The sequence below is a fragment of the Podarcis tiliguerta genome (assembly GCF_965153285.1).
Source record: "Podarcis tiliguerta genome assembly, chromosome: 14".
In the NCBI taxonomy this organism is placed as follows: Eukaryota; Metazoa; Chordata; class Lepidosauria; order Squamata; family Lacertidae; genus Podarcis; species Podarcis tiliguerta.
In genome coordinates, this window is record NC_139547.1 from 2,302,794 (window position 1) to 2,325,056 (window position 22,263).

The 22,263-nt window shown below is 45.7% G+C and overlaps 1 protein-coding gene and 1 long non-coding RNA gene across 3 annotated transcripts in view; one reads left to right on the forward strand and one right to left on the reverse strand.

Moving 5' to 3' along the window:
- Positions 1–3,130: 3,130 nt before the first annotated feature.
- On the reverse strand, positions 3,131–11,841 carry LOC310664049. Its single transcript, XR_014504763.1, has 3 exons — positions 10,892–11,841; positions 9,652–10,126; positions 3,131–4,194 (listed from the first exon to the last, which is right to left on the reverse strand). It is a non-coding gene; the product is annotated as an uncharacterized lncRNA (long non-coding RNA).
- Positions 11,842–12,347: 506 nt separating this feature from the next.
- ENTREP2 (endosomal transmembrane epsin interactor 2) overlaps positions 12,348–22,263 on the forward strand; it is a 193,379-nt gene continuing 183,463 nt past the window's right edge. For both annotated transcript variants that reach the window (XM_083412776.1, XM_083412777.1), the window contains exon 1: positions 12,348–12,645. In XM_083412776.1, coding sequence (XP_083268902.1) covers positions 12,388–12,645 — 258 coding nt within the window. In that variant the 5' untranslated portion in view covers positions 12,348–12,387. The remainder of the gene's footprint in view (positions 12,646–22,263) is intronic.

Here is a 22,263-nt window from a genome sequence, read left to right on the forward strand (position 1 = left end):
CCCCCGCTCACAATAACCAGTACCCCCAGCATGCATCACCAACAACAGTCTTGTAGGGAAGTACACAATATTTCTCTCCTTCGCGGAGCCCTCAGGCACATTGTGCATTACCTCCCTGCTTTGCTCTTTGCTATATATATAAGCCTTGCTTCCTTGCATACCCCACCCATTCTAAGGACTGGCACTTTGCCAGCTCTGTAATAGGTTTTGCTTCCTAGTTAATCTCCAGGTTGGAAAGTGCAGCAAAAAATCCTGGATGCCAAAGTGATGTTCTAGAATAAACATCGAGGGAACATCACATCTGCAGAAAGCAAGCCATAAAAGTCACAGGAGCCCAGGGAGCAAACCAGGTTATCCTCTGAGCTCCTTCTGCAAAAGAATATGTGGGGGGCTAAAAATGAACTTCTGGGAGTTCCATGCAGTTTAATGGGCTGCAAGATGGCCCAGGAGTTATAGGACCGGCAGAAAAAGGGTGAGAAGCCTGACTGGGAAGAGGAGGACAGGCAATCAGTGTAGCCTTTGGCAACCTGTTGCTCTCCAGAAGTCCCATCAGCCCCAGCCAAAGTGTCTGGAGGGCACCAGGTTGGCAAAGGCTGCCTAGCAGCTGCAGATACAAATAATTCTGAGACTTCCCAACTCCTGGGCAGTCTGAAGTTTGGGGTCAAATATATTGCATGGTCCAGGAGGGCCCAGCATCACCCTTTCTCCCCTTTCTCATAAGAACTTTATTTTTTAAAATCTCCTAGTACTGTAAATACATTTATCTTTTCTGTTATGTTTAACGCATATATCTATACACATAAATTATATTCTATTCAAATTTGTGTTGTGAGGCTGTTGCCAGAGGGCTTTAAGCACCTTGTGTCACCCTTGGGCTCTGAGAGAGGCTTCTTCTCTCCATTGCTTCAATGTTATTCAGTGAAGGTCAGGGCTGCCTCTTGGGTTGCCTTTTGTTTTGTGGGAGGGATTCAAGGACATACCCAAAGTATAGGTTGGCATAATTAAAGCACATTATATTGCTCTGTTGGCCTTTTTGCTGTTAGGAAAGTGATGGGGAAATGCATTAGAAAGTTCAGAATGGATGAATGATGAATGACAAGATATATAAACACCTTGCAAGAACATTATGATGAATGTGCATTGACATAGGACTTGCCCATGAAGTTAGACTGGAGGTTTAATGAAGTGCAGACATAGTCTAACTATGCATAAGCTTTTTCACCAGCAAATCATGTTGAATGCTGCTCAATAATTGGCACCTGGAGGAGTCACATATGAATGCTGCAGTGTTTTTCCATATTGCCATCAGCACTACTTTGCATTGCTGTTTGAGGTTGATTGGGGGTCGTCCGCCCCCCCCCCCCCAAGAGAGAGAGAGAGAGAGAGAGAATTCTGTGACACTCATATGAGTAATGGAAACCTGCTCTCTTCATTGCTCAGACTGAAAGATGCCTGTAGACGTTGATTCTACACTGCCAAGTTTCAGCAAACTCACTTTTCTATTTTTAGGAAACCTGTCTGAGACTCTGTGAAGCAGACTGATGCACAGTCCTTAGGTCATCTCTGGAATTATATGCTTTTCATCTGCTACCAAACAAGAATTGTACCCTGTGCCTCCAACAGAGTGAGTGAAGTTGCCTCTCCTGCAACTTTTTGATGGTCCAAGGACAGTTTCCTTTGTGAGAAATAGTTGAGGCTTGGAGGAGACAATGGCAGTGGTCCCAATTTATCATCCCCTTGAAAAACCTGGTTCTTGCCCACCTTACTGACAGTTCCCTTCATTTCACTAATAGTCTTGGGAAAGGAACTGATGGGAAGCATCTCTGTCCCCGCCACCTTTCCTGTCCTTGAATTGGAGGGAGACAACCTGAAGAGATAAATCCCTAAGAATCCTCCCCATTGCTCCTGCAGAGTGAAGCCACAGGGGGTAAGCCCTCAACAGGTGGAGCATAGGCACCTGCCCTTTCCAGCACTGGGATGGCACTGGCAGAGCAGGGCCACACCCCCCCCATCCTTCTGATTCTGTGTGCAACATTGGACACTTCCTCCTATTATGTACATGGATTGGTTTCAGACACAGGACATTCCCAGATCTACCTGTTTAGGGAAGTTTTTAATGACTGATGTTTTAATGTATTTTTAATCTTTTGTTGGAAGCTGCCCAGAGTGGCTGGGGAAACTCAGCCAGATGGATGGGGTATAAATAATAAATTGTTGTTGCTAGATACCTGGAGATGCTGGGGATTGAATGAGACCTCTGCATGCAACACAGGTGCTCTACCCACTGAGCTCAGGCCCTTCCCCCACACCAGCAAGAAGCCCAGGACAGAAGAGCACGTGTGGGACTTTGAACAGTTGACCAGGTAGAGCAAGTAGAGGCTAGAAAGCCCCCATAGGGGGGCCTCTGACTGCTGGAAGGATCGGCTGCTTCAGGGAGCCACTCAGCCAGGAGTCCCTTAAAAATGTATTCTTAAACTGAATGTCTCTCAATGGACGATGCAGAGGTGTGTGTAAGCCTCTGGTTTCTTTGTGGATGGGATGTTGCCTACTGTGCAAAGATACGAGTCATGTCAGTTGCTGACATACAATCTACTTGTATTTCCACCCTCTTTGCCTCTGACCTGCACCCACCATAGACATGTGGTGCCCATGATGGGATGTGGCTCTCAGATTAAAAAAGGATCCCCACCCGGATGTGATGGGCACAGGATTAGGCTAAGACCCAGGAAGGATCATCTCTAACCTATATACACCGAGACTGAGGCTGTAGTCAGTTGACTGTGGGAAGAAGAGAAGAAGAGTTTGGATTTGATATTCCGCTGTATCACTACCCGAAGGAGCCTCAAAGCGGCTAACATTCTCCTTTCCCTTCCTCCCCCACAACAAACACTCTGTGAGGTGAGTGAGGCTGAGAGACTTCAAAGAAGTGTGACTGGCCCAAGGTCACCCAGCAGCTGCAGGTGGAGGAGCGGGGAAGCAAACCTGGTTCCCCAGATTACGAATCTACCGCTCTTAATCACTACACCACACTGGCTCCTGGGAATGGTGAAAGCAGACCCAACCCCTGTTCTCTTCCCTTGTTCTAGGCCTGGACCAAAAGGCACACCAAGTGTGACACAGCTTCTTTCAGTTTCATAGTTTCATGAATTTGACACATTATCATTTTATTTATTTATTGGATGTGTTTATAAACCCCTCTCATTAACTGAGGAAAAGGCTTCTGGAGTGGTTTACAATGCTCATTAATGAAATGGTCTCTGCCCTCAGGTTTTACAAGCTAAAAGTCATGGCACAAAAGGAAAAAGGAGTTGGAGGGGGATGAAAAATAGACCACTCAGGCACTAAGGCTTAGTTACAAAGTCTTTACAAGTGCTCTTTCTGTCAGCGAGTGGGGAAGCAAGCTCCCTGGAGCTTTGGGTCCCCTTGCAGATGGCAGACTGTGTGCTCCTCTTCAAGTTCTCCATGTGATTTGTTGTCCCACAAGGGGCAATATTTGCACATTGTTTGTTGATCAGGTGCTGATGCAGTACATTTCCCCACAGATGAAAATCAAACAAACATCAATGGCCACATGCCAATTACTGTTGCCAGACTTACAAGTCAAGCTGGGAGCTTTTATTGCTTGTTTCCTCCAATGATGGAGCAGATAGCCTCTGGCAATTGCCCCTTGAGCCAAGAGTCCCTCCAAGCCTAGCTAATCCACCTAGTTGCTGCCCCCAAATCCAGCTCAGGCACCTCTCCATGCACTCACCAAACCTGTGAAAGAAGGTACTGTCTGTGCATTAAGAAACTGCTCCAAGCCCTTCCTGGTGCAAATTATTAGCAATGAGAAGCATGTACAGTACTGTATAATCGGGGCACCTGACAATTGCAGGCATGTCCTGCTATCACGTTAGAGAACAGAGGTCCTAGAATGGCAACATTCGGATAGATTCTGTTATTGACTTTGGGCACCACGGCTTCCTTTCAAAGCAGGGAGAGCAACCCGTTCTGAGTTTAGCCCTGGGCAGGGTCAACTGACAGGAGCTTTGAATGGGATTCTGCAGGGCACGCAATGCAGCATTATACCAAGCGAGGCAGGATCAACAGCAGCTGAAGGTCTGCCTTTGAAGCCTCCTGTTCTTCAGGCGCTCAAATGAAGTCTGATGACCGATAAGAGAGCTGATGGAGTGATCCCGCCGTCATATTTCTGAACTGCAAAGGAAAAAATTTAAAGGGTAAAGGAAGCACACTTTAGTGCTCTTTTAATGGCAGCTAAAAGACTTTGACATCAAAGGGAGTCCAAGGAAGTTGGCTAAATCTTTTCCATAATTATCACTGTTAATACGTTGTTGTTGTTGTTGTTGTTTGCTGTCCTTGCTACCTGGCTTATCCTGGCTCTTTTGTCCTTGCTGTTTTGCTTTCATTGTTGTTTAATTGTTTTACTGCCATTTTTATGGGACTTGCCACTTTGGCCAGATATGGAGAAGAAAAACCAAGTATATTTATTTATTTATTTTCCATATTTTATATCCCACCTTTTTCTCCCAGGAGCTCAAATTGGTGTTCATAGCTCCCCCCCCCCCACACTGAATCTTCACAACCACCCTGTGAGGTAGGTTAGGCTGAAAGACAGTGACTGACTACTCCAAGGTCGCCCCGTGAGCTTCCTTGCTGAGTGAGGATTTGAACCCTGGTCTTCCAGGTCCTGTCTGACACTCTAACCACTTAACCACATTTGTTAGTCTTCTGTTGGGGGGTTGGGCTCCCCTGCTGGATAATGGCCTGGTGTAAGATGTGTCTCAATAATAGTATTTCCCACCATATAAATATATGGTAATCATATTAAGAAATGCATGTTTGAATTAAAGGTGGTCCTGGCCTTGCAAAGGCAGGGGCTATTGAACCAAAGAAGCCAATGTCATTATTCCATAGGCCTGGGGGGGGGGGGGGAGAGTCTGCTTTGGCTACAAAACTTTGAATGCTTGGCTGCTTGAGCATCTTGGGAAGCAACACCACAGAATGGAGCAAAGATAAATGCATTTAAAACAAAAAACAAAACAAAAACCTCTAGATATATTAGGCATCCATTCGTAAAACGCTTGATGCAAATGGAATGAGCGGTTCCTCCTGGTACCAAATTTTCATTAGCTTGAGATCAGACAGATGCAATCAAAGTTTTCTTATAATTCATCCTCTGGGAAAGCGGGCATTGCTCCAACTGCTGACGAAGCCAATTTTATCTTTTCCAAAAGTAGCACATTGGAGGGTGACTACTTACGGTCAGGACCTATGAGCATTGATATACTGAACTCTGCTGCTAGGTTTGTTTATGGCCTTGGCTGCATTACTTCTGCAGTTGCTCCCTGATTCTATTCAAAGGGGTTTCTGTGAAAGGGACAGAGCTGAAATAGTATTCTAACACTTGACATATTTTATCAGAGAGAGTGAGAGAAAATTGTGGAGTTGGAAGTGATCCTGAGGGTCATCTAGTCCAACCCCCTGAAATTGAAATTGAAATACTTTATTGCCACTGGTACAACTTGTATACAGTGAGATTACACGAGCACCCCCAACTCAGCTCTCTTAGTCTTAATTCCCCTTGTTTGCTGACACACGCCCACCAAACCCAAAAATCAGTTGCTCTGTTGTTATCTTTTCATTCAGCATCCTAACAGCCCACGGATAGAAGCTGTTTTTTACTCTGTTGGTGCGACTAATCATGCTTCTGTATCTTCTGCTTGAGGGCAGGAGATCAAGAAAGTGCCGGCCAGGGTGTGAATCATCCCTGATAATTTTCCTCACTCTCCTGAGGCAACGTTCTTCCGCGATGTCAACCAGCGGGTTCACAGGACAGCCCATAATACCTGCAATGCAGGACTATGCAACTGTCTCATACGGGGATTGAACCTGCAACCTTGATGTTATCAGTGTGGGAACGTTTATATAATTTAGCAGAGTTTAAACCATCCCCTGTTTGAGTTTATGCAGCAACAGGCGGGTTGCTAACTTGTTTGAGTCCTATCAATAATTATACATTCCTGGTTGATAATCCCTTTCAGTCCCACTTAAAGAAAACACACATGAATCTGAATCATATTAACATAAACTACTTTACTATCAGATTCATTCAGGTTGTCAGCCTGAAGGCAGACTTAGGTTACATAACTGATAAACTATATACTAGATAGTAGTGAATCATGAGAAGACTACATCCAAGCAGTTACCAGTTAACACTCCTTGCAGCAACTGACCAACAGACAAACTGCCTGCCACATAGAGGCACTTAGTCCTCTTGGAATGTTGGACTTGACTGACAGCATTATATCCCACAATCAGCACCATGCTCTAACCAACTAGAACAATCCCAAAGGGCTGTAAGAAGATCCTATGTTCTGCATGCAGGAGGTGCCAGCCTTGCCCAATCCCTGGCATCTCCAGGTCAAGGCTGAGAGGAGAGTTCCCTGCCTGAAACCCTGGAGAGCCGCATGCAGTCAATATTGCAGACAACGCTGAGTTAGACGGACTCATGGTCTGATTCGTAAAAGGAAACTTTCTGTGTTTCATTTCCAATCACCAAAACAAGCAATTTGCTAGACTAACAGCCTGATCCTATGCTTAATTACTGGAAAGTAACTTATGTATTATTTGATTATTGCATTTATATCCCACCTTTTCCTCCAAGCTCAAGGTGGCCTCCATGGTTCTCACCCACCACATTTTATCCTCACAACCACCCTGTGAGGTTTAGCCGGAGGGACAGTGACTGGCCCAAGGTCACCCAGTGTGATTCAGAGGTTCCCTCCCCTCCTGTGCTTACTTATTCTCTCATTATTTCCTCCCTGGTCTCTCCCCCCACCCGTCCTCTGACTTTTATTCCCTTTGCTATCTCCATTTGAATTTGGAGTCTGACATCGTCCCATGGTGACACCCCCCCCTTCTTGCATTCCCTGTTCCAAACACACTAAGTCGTTTTGCTCTCCCAACACACCAAATATTCCATTTGATTCCTCATTTTAAAATTTTTATCTAGACATTCGTCAGACTTGTTTCTACCAAAAATTATTGAGCTGAGAGTATTAGTTCTGAAATTTGTAACCTAAGCAGATTTGCTACTGAAGACCCTTGTTCATCAGTTCTATATTTAAAAATCTCATCTAGGCATTCCCTAAGTTTTACTTTTTCTTAATTCTGTCAGCTCTTACTGCTTCTAGCTATGAGTCTAAGGTTTAGCATTTTGGGTTGTTTTTACTCTTGTTTTTAAATGCTTTGTTTCTGTAAGTCGCTTTGAGGTTACCTTTCTGAAGAAGTGACTAATAATAAATATGAATAACAAAAACTTTCAAGTAACGGGATGGGAGCGGCTTTTTTCTGAGCACTGCCCTGGACTCTTCCCTGTAAAACACACAGAATCAAGTATTTCCCTTCCAACAGGAAAAAATGCACTTTGACACGACTGGGGTTTTTATTTCTGCCCACTTTCTCAAAGCTGAGAACTTAGTAAGGATTGGCTTCTCTTCTTATCCTCCATCTTTACAGGTGGCATTTTTTGTATGCTAGGTGTGTAACTGAGTCATCAGAAAGCACAAGTAGAAGCAGGAGCAATGTCACCTTGCCTTGGACAGCAGCTATATAGCCAGAGGGCTTAAAAGTACAGTGTCTAAGAAGGGGAGCTGGTGACTCAGGAAAGTTATCTCCCTCTCCCTATAAGATGCTAGAGATCTGCAGCCAAAGATCTGGCTATTTCAAAATGATATGTGAATTTTGGCCTTCCTCAGGGGAACCTTGGAAGATGACTTAGGCTGTCAGAAGAATGGTCCACCTTGCTCAGAATTGTGAGGGGGCAACATCTGGCCAGGGAGCCCAGCGGGACCTAAATTAGCACAATGTTGTCATCCCACCTTATGCCTGAGGCGATATATGAAGTCAGGCTATGGAGCAAGTAAAGCTGCACCTCCTTGATGAAAGAAGGGTTTGCAGAGTACCTGAAACCACATTGGCAAAGGACGTGGGGTTTGCAAATACCACCCAATGGCTGATCAGTGTAGTTAGGCTCTCAGCAGAATGTGCCTAGTTCTACAGTTCTACAGTTTATGACTGTTTCATAATTTATGACAATTTAGAATTTGAATGTATTTTCATGTAATATTTGATACTTCCAGCTGATGAAGGTGAATACATCGAAACAGGGCCCTGTCCTGATTTCCAATCCATAACTTGACTTCTGCTCTATGATTGAAACTGAGTCTCCATCTGCAAGCTGATAAAATTATAAGGATCAACATTATTGTCGAGTGAAAAAGAGAAAATCTTTGTAACGAATTATTGTGTTATACATATCTTTTTGAGTTTGAAATCTCTGTTAGAGTTTGTAATCTCTATTATAATACATACTTTTGAATAGATTAGTTTTTGTTACTATTGACTATTGAATTGTGAGTAGGGACCACTCCCACTATTGAAACCTACATTGGCCTCAGCTCTTGGTGTGCTTTTTTTCTCAGCAGAATGTTGAGTTCTACAGTTCCGTAGGCTGCTTTACTAAGGAGGAGGTCTGGGCATGCTCAGAATGCAAGAATAATTGTAACTGGCTTGCAAAACTGCCAGGGCTTCAGAGTCAAAAGCCCACACAATTTGGGAGTGGGTTGGCTGGATTACCTATAAGGATTGAAATGGATATATGTAGATCTAAGCAAGTGTCTGGGGCTGCCCTAGCAATTGCTATATGAAATGGTTTTCTGCCTGGAGATGTTTGGGTTTGGGTGGGAATAGTTTGGGACTGGGATTGGCAGAAGTGGATGTAGCAGTTCAAGTGGAAGGTCAGGGAGTATGCAGGTAACAGGAAATCATCTAGTTTTCTTTTTTATTTTCGGGAAAACTTTTAACCCCTCTCCCATTTAAGCTCCATGCCCAGGTGACCAGCCTCCCATTGGCAGCAAGTGTATTGTAGCCATGCCAGTTCCCCACATTTTTGTGGGGAAGTTGTGACACTGAACATGTTTTTTTAAGGGAAGGAGGACCGTAGCTCCATGTAGGCAAAGCCTTCACTGGCTGCTGGAGGAAGCAACCAAATAATGGTTGATTTTTTAAAAACCCAACAGTTACTGAAAAACCCAACATGTACTGAAGTCTACATGGCAGCGTTTTCCAAACTGCATCGCAGGAACCTTTGGAGCAGCTCATGGAGACCAGCGATGGTGGGGAGCTTGTTGGCCACCACTGCGGATCTTCTCTGGCAAGGACAGGGGTGGGTTATCTTCTTCTGTTTATAGTATTCTTCACTGGTTTACACACTTTTATAGATTTTAACTAACCATTTCAAACATTAAAATAAAAGGTTCTTTTATAAGCTGTATTTTAATTAACTGTTTGTTTGTTGTTGTTTTCTTCCTATTACAATTACTTTAATTCATATTTGGTGTTAGCCGCCCTGAGCCTGGCCCGAATATAAATAAAAAATTATTATTATTATTATTATTATTATTATTATTCATGGGTTCCATATTTAAGATTATTTTTTTTGCATCTTTTACCATTATCCATCTGTTATATATCCAGTTACCATACTTAATTCCACATTACAAGTGTCATTACATCGCTGCCAATGATTTTAACTGTTTACAGTGGTCTTTTAAATAAATTAAGAATTTACTCCAGTCTTTTAAAAAATACTTGATCTTCCTGGTTTCAGATCTTCCCCGTCACTTTCACCATCTCCATGAGTTTCGTCTGCCATTCTTCTTTTGTTGGTACTTCTCCTTCCTTCCATCTCTGGGCTGGTAGCATTCTCGCTGCCGTCGTTGCATACATAAAAAGTATTTTATCCTCTCTTGGTATCTCTTTTTATACCTAACAAAAAGGTTTCTGGTTTTTTAACAAAAGTATTTTTAAACATTTCATTTAATTCATTATATATCATTTCCCAGAAAGCCTTTACCAGTATACATGTCCACCACATATGGTAAAAAGTACCCTCCTTCACGTTGACAACACAGATTTGAACCTGTTTTGTACATTTTTGCAATTTTACTCCGTGTTAGATACCAACAATACATCATTTTCATATAGTTTTCTTTTAATGAACAGCATGCAGTAAATTTTATTTCCTTTCCATAACTTTTCCCAAGATGAAAGTTGGATATTATACCTGTCAGGGCTGGCTCCGGGTCCCAGCTCACCAAGGACCAACGCTAGCCGGTAGTAAAGTATCAAAGTCTTTATTGAAGAATAGATTCCATTTCAAAGCCTCAGCGTCCCAGCTCTACATCTGGACTCTAGACCGGCGAAGCTCCGTCTGAGTCCCCGCCCCCTGTACACCAGTTTAAGACTCTAATCTTACTCCACCTCTTCCTTCTCTCTCTCTTCCTCTGGGTCCTACTACCCCCAGGGGTCTCCTCCCTCCTGGACTCTTCTGAGGCAGACGTTGACCCCTCTGACTCCTCCCCCTCTCTTCGGCGGGCTTTAGGACCTGGCTCCCTACCCGGGCTGCCCACCTTGCCGCCCTCCTGTACATTTGAACTTGGCGCGCGCGTGCGTTTAACTTTCCTGATGACCGTTTCCTCGCTCCCTGACGAGGGTTTGGTCCCTCCTGCCTCACGTTCTCCCGCTGCCCGCGCGCCCCCTGATCCCGATGCCTGGGACTCCTCCCCCCTACTGCCCTCTGGGGGGGACGCTGGTCCGGATTTCCAGCTGCTACTCTCTGAGTCCCCTCTGGCCCCTTCTTCCCGAGGTGTCCCCCTGGGCACTCCCCTTGCCCTGACTATGGGGGCCCCTTTCTGTGAATCTTCCGAGTCACTGGAGAGACTCAGAGACCTCGGACTGCTGTCTTCGCTGACATTACCTTCCGACTCCTCCCCCTCGCTCTCCACTTCCTCCCTCTCCTGTGACTCTGCTCCTGAACCCCTGACAATACCCAAATTCTCTAGCCCAATGTATCATCACTGCCTTGACTTCTTCATCTTTTGTATACCATTCCAAAAGTAGTTTGTACATTTTTGACAGCACTTTCACATTATTCGCAGATCTATTTCAAATCTCAATCTCACTGTATCAAAACTTTTTTTTGTCTACCTTAAAAAAATTGTTTAGTGATACTGTAACCGATCCATTAATTATTCTCTTATATCTTCAATTTTTCTCCATTTTAGTTGGTCTTCTGCCTCTATTAACAAATCTTTATAGGTGGCCCAATCCCCTCTCATATTTAATATTTTAACTGAAATTGCTTCCCCTGGAGAGCACCATCATGGTGTTCTCCGTTCTAGTAAGTTTTTGTATCTATCCCATACCTCATAGATTGATTTTCTTCAGGAATCCTTTATGTGCTTTTGTTTTATCATACCATAAATATGCGTGCCACCCAAACCTGTTATCATGACCTTCCAAATCTAATAGATCTGTATTTTTTAACAAAATCCATTCCTACAATATAACTTCAAATCTGGCAAGAAGCAGCCCCCCCCTTTCTTTAGAAAATTAGTAACTTATATTTTATTCTTGGTTTCTTCCCCTGCCAGATCAAGTTGGATATTTTTTTCCGCCATTCTCTGGTGTGTCCCATCCCACTTATCAGGGGTATAGATTGAAATAAAAATAGCATCCTTGGTAGCACATTCATTTTTAGAGCAGATATTCTCCCCCAAAATGATAGTTTCATCCTTCCCCACACTTCCAGATCTCTCTTAACTTCTTTCAGGTATGTAATTATCCTTAAATATATTTATGTTTTCAGCAGTTAACCATACCCCTAAAGATTTAATCTTTCTTTCTACATTTATTTCTGTGATCTGTTGGAACAGGTGGGGCTTATCTTCCAGGGACCCGCTCCTTTCTCCTGCCCCGAGCAAGGCCTCAGCGGAGGACCGCGGCTAAACGCTGCAGGCTTGAGGAAGCTGCCTTAGACCAAGACGGGCCATCCGGACACGGACTGGCAGCGTCTCTCCAGAACTTCGGGCAGGAGACTCTGCCCCGGCGCCCGCCCGCCCGCCAACACGCCCAGGCCGCGGGAAGCCCCCGCGCCCCGAAATGCTTACTCTCGAGTAGACGCGGCTGGAGCGGGAAGGGGGCGGGGCGTCCTCGGCCGGGGGCGGGGGGAGCGGCGGCGGCGGCGGCGGCGGCGGCGCTGCAGCAGCACCTGCCCGGCCGGCGCGGAGGCTGCGCGGCGCCTGGAGGGAAGGAGGCGCTAGAGGCGGCGGAGGCGGCGCCAGCCAGAGCGCCGCTGCAGCCGGGCTAAGCGGAGCCTGGACCGGCCATGCCGCCCGCCGAGGGGCTCCGGCCGCGCGCGCAATGAGGGGCCCGGCGGGCATGGGCGAGGGCGGCGGGCGGCGGCGACGAGGGCGGCGCGGCTCCCCCGCGCGCTGCGCTCCGGGCCGGCGGGGCGGCGGGCTGGGCTGAGCCGCCCTCGGGGAGATGCCTGTGGCCGGGCGAAGCAGCGCCAGCGCCGCCGCCGCCGCCCCGCGGAGGATGATGCCGCCTTTGGCGGGGGGACCGCGCTCGCTGAGCCTCTCCCGCCTGCGCGAGTACCGCACCCGCTCGCGGATCATGCTGGCCCTCGGCGTCACCCAGATGGTCCTGGGCTGCCTCATCGTGGCCGTCAGCTTCGCCGCCCTGGCGCTCACCACCTCGGCCCGCGTGCGGCACTCCTGCCCCTTCTGGGCCGGCTTCTCGGTAAGGCGCGCTCTGCCCGCCCGCCGCCCGGCAGGCCTTTCTCCGCGGGGGCGGGAGCCGGCGGGCCCGGAAAGTTCCTTTGCCCCTCGGGGTTTCCCTGGCTGGCGGGAGGAGGGCGGGCGAGTCGCCTTCGGGTTCCGCGCCGCGCTTCCCTCCGAGGAGAGCCTCCAGGCTCCGGAGCAGTCTACCTCTGACGAGGGACGCGGGGAGGGAGGCGGGTCCTTGGTTTGACCTAGGAAGGCTGATCCGCTCTTCTGAGACTGGTCTCCCAGCAGCCCCGCTTTGCCAGAGGAGGCACGGGGAGCTCCTGCGTTCAGGCGCAGTAGATCGGTGAACATCAGGGAGGCATCAGGAGGGCATTGGCCGCGTCCCTGTTCTGGGCTCCTTGGTGGCATCTAGTTGATCCCTGTGGGAAGCAGGTTGTTTCACTAGGTTGATCTTTAGTCTAATACAGAAAGCCTTCCTTTGGTGACACTGCTCAGGGCAGTTTTCTCATCCCTTTTAAACCCCTGTCCTAACACACACACACACACACACACACCACACATATCCTTCAGATCTGGCTCTCCTAATGATTTTGTCGAATTTCCAAATGGATTTTGTGGTGTTTATTTTTTAATTTTAGATTGCACTTTTTTATTTAAAAAATTCCCCTCACATGCCCTCTGAGATCTTCCTATCCTACCCCCTGTGAGGGTAGGTGTGCCTTCTTGTTGAGAAACGCACTCTCAGGGGATGCCAGCTGGAGACCTCTGGGTTCCACTAGGTGCCACCTTCTGAAGAAGGGTTCAGTGTAACTGGATTCAAAATGTATTCTCTGAACTTGGTTTTGCACCCACTTCGTACTGCATCCTGGGCAAGGGCACTGGGATAATTCGGTAGCAGCGATATTACACCTCTCCTCAGAAGTTCATTTAATTTGACAAAGACCTTGCGTTTACAGAATTCATAGCTTTAAAAAAATAGACGTTAACCTTGCTGAAATGAATCATTGTTTTATTTCCATGCATTGGACTGAGGTGTTACCTTCTCTTTGTTCTGTTTTCTTGGAGTATCATTTATTTAAGAACTAGGAAGAGTCAAGCAGGTAAGAGTCAGCAGGGTAAAATCCTTGCTAGCCTGCAGATAAAAAGGTTGTGAGCTCCCACTTGAAGGTCCTGTCCTGAGAGAAGGAGGTGCCCATCTCTGCATCCCAGGTCAGCTGAAAGGACTTTCGAAGCACCTTTAATAGATGGGCTTAAGTCCAAAGGACTTAATTTAACTAAATGGGGCTGTTACGCTGGAGGAGGAGCTCCAGATTTGACCAGTGTCAGGGGACAAAGCCATTGTAAGGGGATTGTATTTTGTGAGTGGTCACTGTGCTTATTTTACATACAGAGCAGTTTTACATGAATTGCTTGTATTTTTGCATTTCATTGCTGTTTAACTCCCACCTTTTACAATTCTTCTATACCCCTGTATGTATTTTTTTATTATTATTGCATTAAAACCCCACCTTCTTTTGCCCAAGGAGCTCAAGGTAGCATACATGGCTCTCTTCCTCCTCCTCATTTAATCCCCACGACAACCTTGTGAGGTAAGTCAGGCTGAGAGGCGGGTCTGGCTCAGTGTCACCCTGTGAGCTTCATGACCAAGTGGTAATTTGAACCCTGGCCTCCCATATCCTAGTATGCCATCGTAACTGTTAGCCTGCAATCCAAATGGCAGGTACCTGAGTGTGAGCCCCATTGACTCAAACAGGACTTACTTCTAAGTAGACATGGTTAGGACTGTTAATTTTTTAAAATTTATTTTTTTAATGCAAATTTGTTGCAGGAAGAAATTTGTTGCAGAAAGGTACCACAAGGGTCTTTGTCATTTTTGCTGCAAAGCAGGTCAAACAGTTACACCACTAGAGAGAATTCCTCATTTACCCACCTTCCCTTTTTCAGATTGCTCATGTTAGGATCCTGGAGATTTTGGAGAGTTTTAATTACCAGTTTCAAGTAGGAAGTGTCCATAGGGCGGGATTCCTCCAGTACTGGCAAAAGGAGGGGGTGTGTTGCTTCACTTCTGTGGATAGACTGAAGTAGTTTGAAGAGGTTTGCAGAATAAACTGCCCAGAGTGAATGTCCTCTGAGCCTAAGCATGACTTGAGTTGCAATTTCTACTGCTGAGGATCATATTTTTTATTAATCTGTTAAGAAATTGCGCAAGAGAAGAGATATTCACTACTGCTTTGCTTTCATGCTCTTTTCAGCAAACAGAAGGCAACTTTGAAAAAATGAAGCTAGATCACTCAGTATTTGTAGGATTCCTTAAAATGCCCATCTCTTAGCTTGGTGTTAATCTAGTCTGTTATTAAAAGTTTCCTAATGGCAAAGCCCTAAGTGTGTGCTTCATTTCATTATCTAAATATAGCAAATATTAGAGAGGACTTGTACTGTTTTATTTAATTTTTCATCCAGTGAAGATGAGGAGAGGGTACCGCTAGGGAAATCAAAATGTTTGAGATATGATGGAGTTAATGTTGGAAGGAAAAATGACTTTATTTGCAAATCAAGTTTTGCTTTTATTCTGATCCCCCTCCCGCTATGGATTCCATTTCTGTCTCTTGCTTTCTTCCTTGTCCTCATGCACCTTTCTGTGTTCATTGCAGAGCAATGGATTGAGTAATCAAGTTCCATTCTGGAGCCTTCAGTGCTGCAAAAACATGGGCATGCAGCTGAAGGCAGGCTGAGGGCCTAGATGTTTAACTCAGAGCTTTGACCCATCAGCACCCACTTAAACTGGCATAACTGAGTGGGAAACTGGTTTACACCTTGACCTTTGGGAAGTTGCCATCCTGTGAGGGTTGGGCAGGAGTGTAACAAAGAGACTGAATTCTTGACCCAGAAAGTCCCCAATTTCAGCCTCAGCAACCCCTCCCAATCTGCAATATGAGGGTTGGGGAAAATAATACTAAGCAATCTTACATGGTTTACAGCTAGGTAGTGTCCCAATGAACCACAGTTAACCTTAACTATAGTTTAAAGGGTCTTGGTGGACCACAAGCTGAACGTGAGTCAACAGTGTGATGCAGCAGCCAAAAAAGCTAATTCTATTCTAGGCTGCATCAAGAGAAGTCTAGTGTCCAGATCAAGGGAAGTCACAGTCCCACTCTCTTCTGCCTTAGTCAGACCACACCTGGAATACTGTTTCCATTTCTCGGCTCCGCAATTTAAGAAGGATGTTGACAAGCTGAAACTTGTGCGGAGGAGAGAGACCAAGAGGATCAAGGGTCTGGAAACCAAGCCATATGAGGAGCGCTTGAAGGAGCTGGGTATGTTTAGCCTGGAAAAGAGGAGACTGAGAGGAGATATGATAGCCTTTTCAGATATCTCAAGGGCTGTCACATGGAGGAGGGAACAAGCTTGTTTTCTGCTGCTCTGGAGGGGAGAACTCGAACCAATGGCTTCAAGTTACAAGAAAGGACATTCCGACTAAACACCAGGAATAACTTTCTGACAGTAAGAGCTGTTTGACAGTGGAACAGACTCCCTGGAAAGGTGGTGGACTCTCCTTCCTTGGAGGTTTTTAAGCAGAGCTTGGATGACCATCTGTAATTAATGCTTTAGCTGAGATTCCTGCATTCTAGGGGGTTGGCCTAGATGACCCTTGGGGTCCCTTCTATGCTCTTCCTAGGCTTGCTGCCCACACAAATAGGGACTAGAGGGTTGTGCCAAAGGTTTTGTGGAATTGATGAGTCTTGTAAGAGGCATGCTTTTCAACTCAGCTTGATCTGCAGAAAATCGCAGGGGCCACCAAGTTACAATCATTAGGATTAATATTATTATTGCATTTGTATCCCACCTTTTTCTCAAAGGTGGCACAGGTGGTTCTTCCGCCTCCTCATTTAATCCTCACAACAACCTTGCCCAGTAGGTTAGGCTGAGATGCCATGACTGGCCCAGGGTGAGCTTCATGGCCAAGTGAAGATTTGAGCCTAGGTCTCTCCCAGGTCCTAGTCCAACACTCTAAGCCACTGTGCCAAACTGGCTTCTGAGAACAGAGGGCAGGAGCAGATTGTATCTCTAAAAGTAGGTTGAAAGGGTGGAGGGAAGTGATTATTCCACTTAAAATAGACAAGTCTGCTCTGTCTGTATGTTCTGATAAAACATTTAAGGTTACCTTCATTCTTATATGTGTTTGTGAACTTGCCATAAGTTGATTATCTCAGAAGTACCGTATTTTTTGCTCTATAAGACTCACTTTTTCCCTCCTAAAAAGTAAGGGGAAATGTGTGTGCATCTTATGGAGCGAATGCAGGCTGTGCAGCTGACCCAGAAGCCAGAACAGCAAGAGGGATTGCTGCTTTCACTGCGCAGTGATCCCTCTTGCTGTTCTGGCTTCTGAGATTCAGAATATTTTTGTTCTTGTTTTGCTCCTCCAAAACTAGGTGCGTCTTGTGGTCTGGTCTTGTAGTCTGCCTTTCACTTAGCAACTCGGTTATTGCACAGCTGATTTTGCTTAATCTGATAGCTCTCATCATGAGCAACCTTTTAGGCAACTCATGCAAGGGATGGGGGTGGCCAGAGGCAAAGGTGAATGAGCAATGCAGCACTGCTATTTTCCTTGAAGCTTGAATTTGTTTTATTCTCACCGAAAAAATGGAAACTAGACATTCCGTTGTGGCAACCAAAACCTATGTGAAATATACTTGGAGTCCTGCAGTGATTTCATGCTCTTTATTGTAGCTTGTAAAGCAGTGATTGAATTGCCCCCCAAACCTCAGGCTTTTATATACAATATTTACACAATGAGTCCTGTCTGATTGGCTGATTTTGCTTCCCTCCTGGAGCCTGATTGGTCTTTTCCTGCAAGCCAATCAGTTGTTGCATTCTAGGATCCTACTTGCCTATTGTTCTAGGATCCAAGGTTAGTACATAACACTATGTTTGGCGATTAGCTGATATCCTGAGTTTCTAATCCTGGGTGCATTGCAGCCGTGCAGAACTCAGAAGTTTCCAACACCCACCTCCCCACATGTCTCTCCACCCAGGCTAGCAACAGGCATGGGTAAGTTATATTTTAATACTAGGCACTACTGCTCCTGTTTGTGTTGCTCACCAAACTCTTGCCCAACCTCTTCTTCCTCTACAGCTTCCCCCCTCCTTCAAGCCCCCAGAGCAGGGTCAATGATGGAGTTGGCCTGAGCATGTGGGAAAGTCCTGAGGGGTGAATAGGGAGGCCTCAAGCTCTCTGCTTGGCCCCTGAGTGTGGGGTCCCCCACGCCTTCCGTTGCAACTCCTTCAGAGCAAATCTGAACAAACAATTCCCTCCATAATGCAAATGAAGACCAACACTTACAGTAGAAATTCATCACCCACAAAGATAAAGCTGAGGTGCCCAAATGGAAGCTCTAAAAATAAGCACTGGGTGTCTTCCTTCCAAATGACTTATCTCCAGCAAGGCTTCAGCAGCGCTTTATCTATGAAGAAACCTGGGTCCAATTCAGGCCTTGAGAGTTGCGCTCTGTTTGGAGGGGTCCTGATGTTTAGGTAGTTTCTGGAAGTCAATTGGCTTTGTTCCTGGAGGCAGATTCTCTCCCTGCATGTCTCCCACAGACTGAGCCTGGGAGGAGAGCAGGGGCTTGTGCAGGTTGATCTAAAGACTGGCTCTGGTGCGATGTGGGTGGGGCTCTGGTCAAGGAATGGCTGGCTGTAAAGAGACTTTGCACCTACTTTCCCAGTCAGCTTGTAAATTACACACATTGTCAAGTCCTCCCGATTTTTATGGGCAGCTGTGGTGGAAATAAGAGAATTATGCCCATGTTGTGCTTTGGGTGGCTGTTCTACCGAGAATTTTTGTTGCTCTTTTGTCCAGTGGGTAAACTGGGCTGTGGAATCGGAGCACTTTCCATTTGACTTAATTTTAACCATCTGGTCCCTCTCCTGACCTCTTCTCTGTGGCCAGGCTCATGAGATACGGTATGTAAAATCACTTTAAGCAGAAAGGCAAACAGTTGCCCTGAAGCTGGCGCTCTCAGTTATTTCCTGACCTGGTAATAATCAGGGCTATGTGCATAGGCCATGGCAACACGGAATGAGGAAAAATACATCTTTATGTGAATCTCAGCTTTTGTTTAACAAAAAGAAGGGTGTGCTTTTAGCCCTCATGGATGCAGATATGTACTTGAAGGGCTCCTGGGATTTCAATGTGCGGACAGAAATGAACAGGGTCTCCGGTAGGTTGGTCCAGGAGTTCAATGACCTGTCTCTTCTCCTGACTATCAGAACCAGAATAAATGGTGCTGGCAGTAAACCAGCGCAGACTGAAGTATGCAGAATGTTAATCTTTGCATAAACCATGTAGGAGAGTCTCGCTTGTCTAGCTGCTTGTGCAGAGGGCATTTAACTCTGATAAGTAACTTCCCAACTACATGTGGTCACCTCAGAGTGCCTCCTAAAAATAATGTCATTTCCTTTTCCTGGTACATCAGTCTTTTGCAGGCCCTGCCCACTGGTGAGGCAGGGGGAGGTGCCCACCTCTGAGTGGTGGAAGCCCAAGGGGGGCACTGGCCTCGCCTCTGCTGCCCACCCTGCCGTCTCCACCAGCAGCAGAGAAGTGCCGTTGGCAGCAGTTTTCAGGAAGATATTGCCGGGATCTTGTGAGATCTCATAGAACACATGAAATCTTGTAAGACTTTGGCAAGATCTCACCAGAAACTACTGGTACTTCACTAGGATTGTCCAAGCAACAAACTAGTTTAAAATACTTGTGAAAATACATCACAACATACCGGTATTTAAAACTGGCAGTTAAAATATAATTTGCCCTGGCAGCAGTCCAGTGGCTAGCCTCATCTGCACCTCTGTTTCCAAAGGCCTGTATGAACAGGAATGTCTTAGGCTGGTGGCAGAAAGATAGCAGAGAGGGAGAGAGCCAGTCTCAGCTCTCTTGGGAGGGAATCTCACAATATGGGGGCAGCCACAGAAAAGGCTGTTTCTCATATCACTGCCAACTGTGCCTCTGTTATGGTGGTGACAGAGTGGAGGTGCTCACCTGAGGATCTTATCACCTGGCCAGGTTCGTATGGGGAGATACAATCTTTCAGGTAGACTGGCTGCTTGCTGCTTGATCCTACATGTGTTCACTCACAAGTAAATGCCATAGAGCTTTCGTTACTATTTATTAATGTATATACCACACAATCACCGGTGGCTTTTATGCTTTTGTGCCTGTTATGAAAAACACACATAATTAAAGTGTACAGTAAAACTGTTTAATCAAAATATTGAAATAAACACCCAGAATTAAAATGTACAATCAAACAAGCCTATTAAAACAGCACAACAATAATAAGGAGTTAAAGCAGCAAATGAAAAATGGGATGTTTAAGTCAGGAAACAGGTGTGTCTTCAAGAGCTGGTGGAATGCCAATATTGATGGGGGCCTCTCATATTTCAGCAGGAGAAGCATTCCACAGCACTGGTGCCACCAGTGAAAAAGCTCACCTAGGTGTTAAAACAAGCCGATGATAATTGTGTTCAGTAGACCTCCCATCCAGGTTAGCATCTATTGCATTGCAGACTTAATCCTGAGATGCTTGCCAATTAGGTTTTATATCTGTTTTCTTTATATACATCAGGCTGTTGGCAGGAGATAAATACTGGAGGCTACATCTTTCTAGCAAGCACCAGATGGACCGGTCTAAATTTGGAACTTTGTTAGCATGTGTTGAATTTTGAAATTTTTGAAAGTGTCAGTACTGTTTTGTTCTCCCTGTTTCAGGGGCAGCTTGTAGTTCGATCAGTTTGGGAAAGAGGGTGCTGGAGCCTTAAGTTTCCAGACGGTGCTTATCCATTAGACAGCATCAGTCCCCCAGAACCCAACAACCCTTGTGGCTCTCCGGAGCTGTCTCTTACTAGTCACATGCCAAATTCAGTGTGTCGCCCCCCCCTGCTGCCCATTCTTACTGTTTCCCTTAGGTCTTACCCAGGTAGATGCATACATGTTTGGATTGGTAAGACATTTATGGCAATTCCTAGATCAGGATTTGATCAGAGTTGTCCATGCATTGGTAGCCTCATGGTTGGATTACTGCAGTGCAGTCTATGTGGGGCTACCCTTGGGCTGGCCAAGAGGCTGCAGCTGGTGCAGAAGGTGGTGGCTAGGCTGCTTGTGGGGGAAGCCACACTCAGCACATAAGAGTTTGCTGGCAGGATTTGCATTGGCTGCTAATTTGCTAGCAGGCCAAGTTTGAGGTGTTGGTACTAACATATGTCACTATACACATCAGGACCACGTTATTAGAGGCCACCTTATCCCTTATCATGTTCCCAATAGATCACTGCAGTCTGCAAAAAAGTTTCTCCTGCAAGTTCCAAAGATTTCAGAAGCGTCCTCCATAGTGACTTGGAGAAGGGCTTCTATTGTGGATGCTCCTGTTCTGTGGAGCAGTATCTCTGCCAAGAAACCTTATTGTAACTTTTTGGAAATAGTTGAAAACGTTTCTGTTCCAACAGGTTTTCCCAGCTGGATAAATGGACCTTTCACCATGAGTGTCCACTTGTTAGGGTTTTAAATGAATTATTTGTATTGGTGTGTTTACCTTTTTAATTATCTCATGTGTTAATCACCTTGAGAGAGTGGTCTAGAAGGTGATTAATAAATTAGTTGTAATAATAATAATAATAATAATAATAATAATAATAATAATAATATAACATGTTGTGTATTCTAGTGGCTATCAGCCATAGAGGCCATTAAGCAAACCCCTTTGGCTAATAAAATGCAGCAGGTACTTGAGAGATCATTTTGCATGTATCCAAAAGGAATGCTCCCAAAACAAGTATTTCTTAGGGAGAGGAGGGTATGCTGTGTGACTGCAGAAATAGGACCAGGCGAGTGAGATATTTCTGGGTTGCAGCAAAGCTCATTAACGGGTTCAAGAATATTACTTTGGATGGTTTTTCAGTGTTGATATGTAATCAACACACCCAGAGAACAAAGCCGGATGGGCAGTAGAGGAGAAGTATAAATGGATGCATTCAAAATAAATACAGTAACTAACAAACTTGCACGCATCATGGAAAGTGGTTTTTTCAGTCCCATATTGCAACAATTTGTGTTCATTTCAAGACTGAGAATTGTTCCTGTTTCTCCCGGCACCTCCAAATCTGCAATGTTAAATGGCTTGTTCAGCTGGGCCTGGCATGATGGACCCTTGATCTCTCTGCTGCATTTTGCTGATTATTCTGATCTGCCTGTCTGTGCTGGGTGTCGAGATTATGATGCTCGCTTGGGCAGCTGCTGTGTCAGCAGTTCTGTTCCTCTACCACTGGAACATTTCAGGCTCTACTGAGATATGTGTGTGGTACTTTGGATTACTGCAGTGCACTCTCTGTGGGGTTTCTGTTGTGCTTGATCTGGAAGCTGCAGTTAGTGCAAAATGCAGCAGCCCTGCTGCTGGCAGGAGTGAGACACTGCTCAGAGATCTGTACCGGTTGCCCATCTGCTACCAGGCCAAGTTCACGGTGTTGCTATTGGTCTATAAAGCCCTGAACAGCTCTGGTGGCTGGTGTGAGAATAAAGGGTGTGAGTGTGTTGTTTATGCCACCCTGATGTCCTTGGAGGAAAGTGTAACAGGACAAAAAG